Source organism: Leptonychotes weddellii, chromosome 5, assembly GCF_054177405.1.
Source record: "Leptonychotes weddellii isolate Sample4059 chromosome 5, ASM5417740v2, whole genome shotgun sequence".
NCBI classification, from domain to species: Eukaryota; Metazoa; Chordata; class Mammalia; order Carnivora; family Phocidae; genus Leptonychotes; species Leptonychotes weddellii.
The window spans coordinates 96140219-96149673 of NC_138373.1; the positions used below are offsets into that span (position 1 = coordinate 96140219).

The 9455-nt window shown below is 36.5% G+C and overlaps 1 protein-coding gene across 10 annotated transcripts in view; it reads left to right on the forward strand.

Moving 5' to 3' along the window:
• PPHLN1 (periphilin 1) overlaps positions 1-9455 on the forward strand; it is a 144062-nt gene that overhangs the window by 47924 nt on the left and 86683 nt on the right. For all 10 annotated transcript variants that reach the window (XM_081821511.1, XM_081821517.1, XM_081821509.1 and 7 more), the window contains one exon: positions 2564-2775. In XM_081821511.1, coding sequence (XP_081677637.1) covers positions 2564-2775 — 212 coding nt within the window. The remainder of the gene's footprint in view (positions 1-2563; positions 2776-9455) is intronic.

Genomic DNA, 9455 nt, shown 5'->3' on the forward strand with positions numbered 1-9455 from the left:
AACTATGCTGTTGTGATTTTACCGCCATCTGGTGTCAGGATTAGGAAACTGTAGTTCAGTACTTTGTCTACTCCCCCACCCTGCCTCCTGCTGGACAAAGTAGGCAGTATTTACTGGGCATGTGGGCCTGCTGCTCTTCTTCTTCACCTAGATAAGTTACTGGTAAGAGCTCATTTAATTTCAGTGTAGGAACTCTTCTTACAGCAGTCTTTCCTTGGCTTCCCTGATAACTTCCTTACCGGTTTCCCTCATGTTTCTGTGGCTCTTCTCTTTCATTCTCAGATAGTCCATTTCTCTTCCAATGTAATTTTTTAGTCCTAGATTCTGGGCCCTACCCGAGGCTTTAAATACTGCCTATTTATAGAACAACTTATAGTTATAGCCAAAAAATCTCTTCTGATCTTGTCACTGATGTGTCTAGTTGCCTACTAACTGGCTGTTACGTGAGCATCTCAAACTTAAATGTGTTCAAATCCAAATGTGGATCTCTTACCACACCCCAGTTTCTCAAATCTCTTTTTCTCATTTCAGTAATTTATCATGCCAGAATTCTTGGAATCATCTTGGCATCCCCTGTCTCTTAACACTCATTAGTCATTCACCATGTCCCATTGAGTCTATAAAGATGCACTCTTGTGCGTGTTTAAGTGCTCCCTGCTCTGGCCTTATCTAAGCTACCACTGTCTCTTGTCTGCATGAGTCAGTTCCTAATTAGTCTCCCTGTGTACACGCTTGACTGCATTCACATGTTTTATGTTAATTTGTTTAAACTGCCTCTTCTAGCATGAGAGGTCCATGACGGGGGAGTGACTGCATGCATTTGGTTTATCATTGGGTCCTCGGCCCCTGGTACAGGTCCTGAGACCTGTGTAATACATATGTAGCCACTAGGCTCTCAGTGATGTCGATATGGCTTCTGTAATTTTGCTGATTGAGTTCGAATGCATTAGAATTTCTTGAATGCTTTATTTTGGCATTAGTATTTTGTCTGAGTTCATTTATCCTAAATGAGTTTTAGCTCTTTTCTACTTTGGCCCAGAGAATTATAATTGTATCTGTAAGGACAATATATTTTGGGTTTTAATCTGCTAATGACTATTTATATATTAGGGACTGCTGATCAATATGCTGAAATTTTCTGAACATTTGAAATTTCACGTCATTGGTTTGTCTCTTAGCATTCTTCTTTCTGAAATGCAATGTTCCTTAATTTTAATATGGAAATACACTTGTTAAATCTTCGCTTAAAACCTGTTTGATGCCAAGTGTTCCTTTAAATGGAGGCTCAGATCTTGATAGTTTCATTTAGTAATTTTGGTTTGCTTTGATGCTTTAAATCTTTTTAATTTTTTTAAAGATTTATTTGTGAGAGAGAGAATGAGAGAGAGCATGAGAGGGAGGAGGGTTAGAGGGAGAAGCAGACTCCCTGCTGAGCAGGGGGCCCGATGTGGGACTCGATCCCGGGACTCCAGGATCATGACCTGAGCCGAAGGCAGTCGCTTAACCAACTGAGCCACCCAGGCACCCTGCTTTGATGTTTTAAAGTTAGTTTTGCTTTATAAAGTTTTACTCTTCGGACTTTCTACGTTGAATTGGATATTGCTTAATAAGGAAATTTAATTTGTAAAAGTAGAGGTGATTTAGTAAAAGCTGGTGGTTAGAGATAAGCAACAATCTGTACGCTAAGGATGCAAATTCAAGAGAGCAAGGACTTAATAGGTATATACCAGGGTTTCTCAGCCTTGGCATTACTAACATTTTGGGTCAGATTTTGTTGTATGCTTGTATCGGACTTGTCCTAGGCATTGTAGGGTTTTAGTGGCATCCCTGGTCCTACCCACCAGCGGCAACCCCACCTCTCCAGTTATGACAACAAAAATGTCTGTAGAGACTGCCAAATTGGAACGTGGGAAGCAAAATCACAGCAGTTGAATACCAGTAGTATGTAGTATACTTAGAAGTGGATAAGAGATCATGAAATGTCTCACTTGGGAAATCTTTGATATTCTCTAGATGTCTTTGAGAGTATGGTAGCTATGTAGAATATTGTTAATGGCAAACAGAAGTAGAGACTGTATGACTATGTTTTTCACATCATAACATTTCTGTGTTTACTTAGAATAAAGTCACTTGTTCTTAACCACCTGGTTCTATCCCCAAACTGAAAAAGTGTACGCATTCTAAATCATACATCACTGATAAAGTTTCATTTTGTGGACTGACATTAGAAGTTAGGTGATGGGGTGCCTGGGTGGGCTCAGTCAGTTAAGCATTGACTCTTGGTTTCAGCTCAGGTCATGATCTCGTGGTTGTGAGATTGAGCCCCACATTGGGCTCTGCGCTCAGTGCAGAGTCTGCTTTAGATATTCTCTCCTTCTCCCTTTGCTTCTCCCCCCTGTTTGTACTCTCTCGATCTAAAAAAAAAGTTAGGTGGTGGTTAAAAAAAAGGGGGGGAGCCAAGATTACAGTGTAAAGAGTAGCTTATAATCAGAGCTTTTGCCATTTGTATTGTGTATGTATTACAGGATATAATTCGCTTTTTTTTTTTTTTTTTTCTTCAAAGGGACATGAGAGATGGCTTTAGAAGAAAAAGTTTCTATTCTTCCCATTACACGAGAGACCGGTCTCCTCATAAAAGAGACCCTCCTTTTATCAGAGAATCACCTGTAGGTCGGAAGGATTCTCCACACAGCAGGTCTGGCTCCAGTGTCAGTAGTAGAAGCTACTCTCCAGAAAGAAGCAAAACGTACTCTTTCCATCAGTCTCAACATAGAAGTATGTATTTTTAAAACTTCTTTTACAACCTCCACTAATGAGAATGTACTGATTCAGATTGCCTTATAGGTATTGTAAGATATATTTTTAACCTTTTATTTTGAAAATTTTGAAACATAGAAAAGTTGAAAGAATATAATGAATACTACACACACACATTTTTTGGAACCATTTCAAGTTGCAGTTCACACTGACATTTCACTTCTAATTTTCAGCACAGAAGAGGTGTGTTTGTAATCATGTTGGAAAGTTATATACTTTTGTATTTTCTGCTAGTTCCTGTGCTAGTCCATCCTCTTTAATCTTTTGTCACTAGAAGATATCTGTCTATCTGTATATATATTTGATAGTATATTTTTCATGAAAAATATCAGTGATTTCCCCTAAATATAAGGTATATAATCTTATAGATTTTAGAGCTAAAAACCTACCTTAGGTTCATTTTTTTTCCAACCTCCAATTTGTTGTTGTTTTTTTTTTTAATTTGGAATACCTAGACGTGCATGGCATTCTGTGCAATCATGGCCTGTCATTCTGGCTGAGTTGCTTAGTATGTGTTGGAATAAATAAATGAAGCAACTTATTTTCTAGATAATCTGTTTTAGCTTTCTGGACTCCACTACCTGCAGTTGAGCTCATTCACAAACATTTCCTCATGCCTTCTTAACTTTGATAGAAGAATTAATATGTCATAAATGAGTTAAGATGGTGTGAGCAGGTTAAGGTGAGAGAGATTCTCACTGTGGTAGTTAGAAAAACATGTGATGGAGGAAATCAACATTTGGGCTCATCTTTTATTTCAGATTTCTACAACTATCTTCTAGGTAGAGGGAATTATAAGCCAAGATACAGACACCAGAGAAGTCAAGGGTATTTCTTTTTCTTTACTTTTTAACTTTCTTCCTATTAACTGTTTTGTTTTTGTTTTTGTTTTTGAATAAAGAGTTTTAGTTTAATAGCATTTGCTTCCTGCATGTTGGGAGTGATGGAAGATCACTTCAAATCATTGGACTGTCTCCATTGTAGCTGTTGCTGGATTCCAGTATTTAACAAACATTTATCAATTTTTTGCTGTTTTCAGAGCTAGGTAGAGTGGGGCTTCCAAAAAACATATTTTTGGATACAAGTGTATGAATGGTCGTACAGGAGTTAAGCATGTCAGTTGAGGTAGATTTAAAACAAAATCATTTACATATGCCTGATTGCTTAAAATAAGCATATAGTTCCAGGTAACTGAAAGCTTTACTGTGGAGTTCAGGGTCTATAGTTTGATATTTTCTCGTTGTTTCACTTTCTTCTTTCCCTCCCTCTCCCCTTTCAAGAGGATAAATAACATCTGAGTTCTTTTTTTTTTTTTTTAAAGATTTTATTTATTTATTTGACAGAGAGAGACAGAGAGAGGGAACACAAGCAGGGGGAGTGGGAGAGGGAGAAGCAGGCTTCCCACTGAGCAGGGAGCCTGATGTGGGGCTCGATCCCAGGACCCTGGGATCATGACCTGAGCTGAAGGCAGACGCTTAACGACTGAGCCACTCAGGCGCCCCAACATCTGAGTTCTAATGCACACTCACATGCACAGATATAAATATTAGCTAGACACCTTCTAAGAAGATACTTTTTTTTTTGGATGTATATGACTTAATCCAAATCTAATGATTTGATTAAGAGGAGGAAAGTATCTTTGGAAACGGATTATGAAGGCTTTTGAACAAAACATGAGTAAAATGGGAGCTTAAGATTCTTACTTGACAGCTTGTAGTGAACCTGTTACTTGAGATAGTTGTTAGTGAATTCATCTTATTCTTTCCATTTCTCCTCTGAAACAGATTTTGAGGGAGGCATTTTTTTGTCTGCTTTCAGCCTGGTAGGTAGTGGTAAAAACTTTAAAATCTTGTGATGAAATGTAGAGGAACCATGTAGAGGAACTCCTTAGGGTCTCCAGCAGACTTTCCCCTTTGAGGCCTAATACCTTTACTATCTGGAGTGATGAAAAGATAATAAAGAAAGCTGGGAGACTAAAATATGGTGCAAATTGAGTGAAATAGAGCATACAACTTTGGTAATGTCTTTATGCTTATTTTTTTTAAGTCCTTGAGCTTCTAAAGTAAAGTTCTTCTATCAAAAAAGTTTGTTCGGGAAAACTCTCTTTACAAGTTACTTGGGTTGATTCCTTAACTGTTTGGGCTGAGCTATTAAAATGTTTTTCTATACTCCTTTCATGTAAATAGTTTTCAGAATAGTTACATAAAATCATCTTGCAAAAAGTTAATGGAGAAGTCTTATTTTAAACAATAATTGGAAAAAGTAATTGTTATGTTACATATTTGTGATACCAGTTCTTGCTTTTAATCTAAATGTGACAGATAATGATGGCACCTTGCTTTTCTTCAAAAAAGAACTGAGAAACAGGGTCCTTAAATTATCAGTTATTTAAACTGGGTTAATTAGCAACAGTGTGTTAATTTGGTTTTTTAAATGTAAATTGAAATTTTGTCAAAGATTTTAAATGTTTCTACAAATAACAAGTAAAAATAATTTTCCTACTCTCCTTATGCCCTCATTTTGCTGTTTGACTTTTAATTTTTTGCTTTTTGTTCACATTTTTCAGTGTAATTTTAATAATCACTAGTAGTGGGGAGCCTGGGTGGCTCAGTCGTTAAGCGTCTGCCTTCGGCTCGGGTCGTGATCCTAAGGTCCTGGGATCGAGCCCCGAATCGGGCTCCCTGCTCAGCGGGGAACCTGCTTCTCCCTCTCCCACTCCCCCTGCTTGTGTTCCTGCTCTCGCTGTCTCTCTCTGTCAAATAAATAAATAAAATCTTTAAAAAAAAAAAAATCAGTAGTTTGGCCATGGTAACCATTGAAGGACTAATTCTTCATAATTCTTCTGTGCATTTAATATATCTCTTATGTGATTAATTATAAGCCACAAAATGATTTTTGCTACTTTATCTCAACTACCTGTTTCCCATTTTGTGCTTACATGTACATACACATGTCTACGTGTGTATTTTATTAAATTTCTTCTACTTAGCCTTTTGAGTTAATCCTGTGAACCTTGTACTGCTTTAGACTAATTATTCTCCTAAATCAAAATGTTATTTTCATTCTGTGCTTTTTAAGAATTTTCTGCCTTTAGCTTAATTGGACTAACATGTTCATAATTGGCACTATAGTAGTCACTATAATATTATTTTTTCCTTTTTGTTGTCCATATTTACACACTAAGTCTTAGTTAACCTCATTGCTTTTCCCTTTATTATGATACCATTCTAGTTAAAATTGTTGTATGTATATCTTGTCTATTTCTACTTGAAGTTTATTTTTATTCCTATTAATCTAACTAAATATCTCCCCATTTGTGAACTCTCTCTCAGATATTTATTTCCTTTTTTCTCCTCTTTCTCAATTGAATCCCATTGTTCTCCTATCTTACTCTTTTGTTTAGGATAATAGCACTAATAGTGACACCAGAAATCACTAAGTTCAGTCTCCCATACCCTGAGGTTCTTTGTTAAAATCCTTCCTGTGATAAATTTACTATATCACAATCCAGTCCTTCTTTCCTTGTATAGTTCATTTTTTATAAAACAATTAAAATCTTTTCCTGTAACATCTATGTAGTACTAGATATTTGTCTTAGAGCCATAAAAATGTTTCATCTTTTATGTATTTGAAGAGTACCATCATAATCTTCTCAGTTTTTTCCCCCCTTGGTTTAAATATATTTAGTTCCTTCAGCTATTCCTTTTATTTGACATGTTTTCAGAATTTTGCTTCCTTAATTTTTTTTCTGTTCCTTTTAAGTTGTGATGCAGAAGTGAACTTTTATTTTATCAACCGCACTGTATCACTGGCCCTTATTGAAACTGTAGAAACCTAAGCCATTTTCATATATATTACTATTAAACAAAATGCCCTTCAGCCTGTACTTTTTTTTTTTAGATGCAATTGCTTGAGTGTAGTTTATATATTAAAAGAAATCTAAGAATGCTAAATATCATCTAATTAACTTTGACTTATTACTCTCTTCTGTAGAGGTCTTAAAATCTCATTTAGTGATCCTGTATACTTGCAGTAGATAAAAGTAGCTGTTTCATCGGCAAAGGAAATATGCTTTGTGTTTTGTATTAGTCCTTAATAATTACCTTGAGTAGCATACAGCCAAATACAGAAACCTCTAGAGACCTCTGTCTGTAGACCTCAGCCATTTATCTGCATTGTTTTCAACCAGTTGTGATCCCCCATCTTGTCTTCCTTTTCTCTTGAGGATTTCATGGAAGACTTTGTCAGGTGCTTTCTTGAAACTCTTAAGTTAGAAAGCATTTTCTCTATTAAAACAGTGACATGGGGCGCCTGGGTGGCTCAGTCGTTAAGCGTCTGCCTTCGGCTCAGGTGATCCCAGGGTCCTGGGATCGAGTCCCACATCGGGCTCCCTGCTCCACGGAAAGCCTGCTTCTCCCTCTCCCACTCCCCCTGCTTGTGTTCCCTCTCTCGCTGTGTCTCTCTCTGTCAAATAAATAAATAAATCTTTAAAAACAAAAACAAAAAAACAGTGACATAAGGTTGCCTTGCATTGTTTTGTAAATCCATTGTGTCATGATTATTTAAATACATAGAAACTACCTCTTTGTTAATTCCTTTTAAACATTTGCCTATGGATTAATGTCAGATTTATCACTATGCTTATACATTAATTAGGCTGTGTGACATTTTGGTAGATTTTTAAAAATATTACTACAGAAGATTTGCGAGTTTATTGTTTTGGTTGGTCTGTATCTGTGTTTCTATAGTTCTGACTTTGGGCCCAGTATCCCTTTATTTTCTTGATACCAGCAGCCATTATTAAATATATTTATTTAATTCTATGTAAGTCTATATAGAAGATAACGTTAAAGAAGGATTATTATTCATTAGTGTTTAGTCCTTTTTGAAGGCACATCTACTAAAATAACTGAAAATGTACAAGAATTAAAAATACATTTTGAGAAGAGTATATTTGGAAGATAGACTCCATTATTTAACTTCAGTGTAATGGAAAAAACATATCTTAAGACCTTTGATTGTGAATATATTTGGAAGTCCACATGACTTTTTGGATTATAGCTGAAATTCCAATAAATTTAGTGATTTATTTCTGCCATTAAAAAGAAGGTTTCTTTGGTGCAGGTTTAGAGTGGCATGGTAGTAGAAGTCAGATCATGGATATTTTAGGCAGTAGGAAGGGAGGATAAACCCATTCTCTCGGTGACTGAATATTAGAGCGTTTCTTGGTTTGAAAGTCATTGTATTTGTGTTCAGTACTCATAAGGTCTTTTATTTCTCATAAATGGTTTGCCAAGCAAGATGGATCCAGTCTTTGCCCTCTGAGTCTATGATCTGGTTAGGGAGACAAACCAGACATTCCATAGGAATAGGTATGTTAGGTGATACCTGAATGGTGAGTAGAAGTTGGTGGAAGGATATAAGTGGAAAAGGATTATTGGGATGAGCTGTGTCATGTGAAGAGATCCTGAACTATAATCTAGTATTTTCCTAGTAGATCTTGGACTGTAATTGATCCAGTTTAATGTGCTGTTGAAATTGATTCTGCAGTATATTGTTCTTATTTGAGAATCTGTTGTTTACTCACAAGAGAGCTTTGGCTGTAAGTTTCCTGGGTGAATCTGAGGAGTACAGTTACGGCTTTTCTGGCATCAGAATAATTGAGGTTCTAAAACCGTAATCAATTAATGATGTTTCCATAAGTGTAGGCAGTTATAGCATCCCTGTTTAGGGACTTAGTATGATCTGTCAGTACCACACATTCAGAATATGTACAGTTAGTATAATGTTTTATTTATTTTTTTTTTTTTAAGATTTTTTTTTATTCATTTGAGACACAGAGATACAGGGAGAGAGAGAGAGAGAGAGAGCATGAGCAGGGGGAGAGGCAGAGGGAGAGGGAGAAGCAGGCTCCCCACTGAGTCAGGAGCCCTATGTGGGGCTCGATCCCAGGACCCTGGGATGATCACCTGAGCCGAAGGCAGACGTCTAACCATATATTTTTAAAAGCAAGCCCATGTGGTTTTACCCTGATGTATTAAAAGGAGAGTTCTGTTTAGAAGTTTACTTTCAAATATTCATAGTTAATACGCCTTTATGTCAACTTGTTACATCTCTAACCTCCTAAAGATGGTTGTTGTGGAGAAGAAGAGGTGGCACAAGCTTTTTGTACCCCTTTACCTGGTTTCTTTTTTTTGTTGTTTTTTTGGTGTCTGTACCACAAGAGCATTTCTCTTGTGTCCTTTCCATCTTCTCTTTCATACCTTCTTCTTTTTTTTTTCAGTTGAGCATTTGTTCATTTATTCTTTTCTTTTTTTAAATTTTATTATGTTAATCACCATACATTACATCATTAGTTTTGATGTAGTGTTCCATGATTCATTGTTTGCACATTACACCCAGTGCTCCATTCAATATGTGCCCTCCTTAATACCCATCACCGGGCTAACCCATCCCCCCCCCCCCCCCACTCTAAAACCCTCAGTTTGTTTCTCAGAGTCCATAGTCTCTCATGGTTCATCTCCCCTTCCAATTCCCCCCCTTCATTTTTCCCTTCCTGCTTTTTTTTTTTTTTTTTTAACATATAATGTATTATTTGTTTCAGAGGTACAGGTCTGTTATTCAACAGTCTTACACAA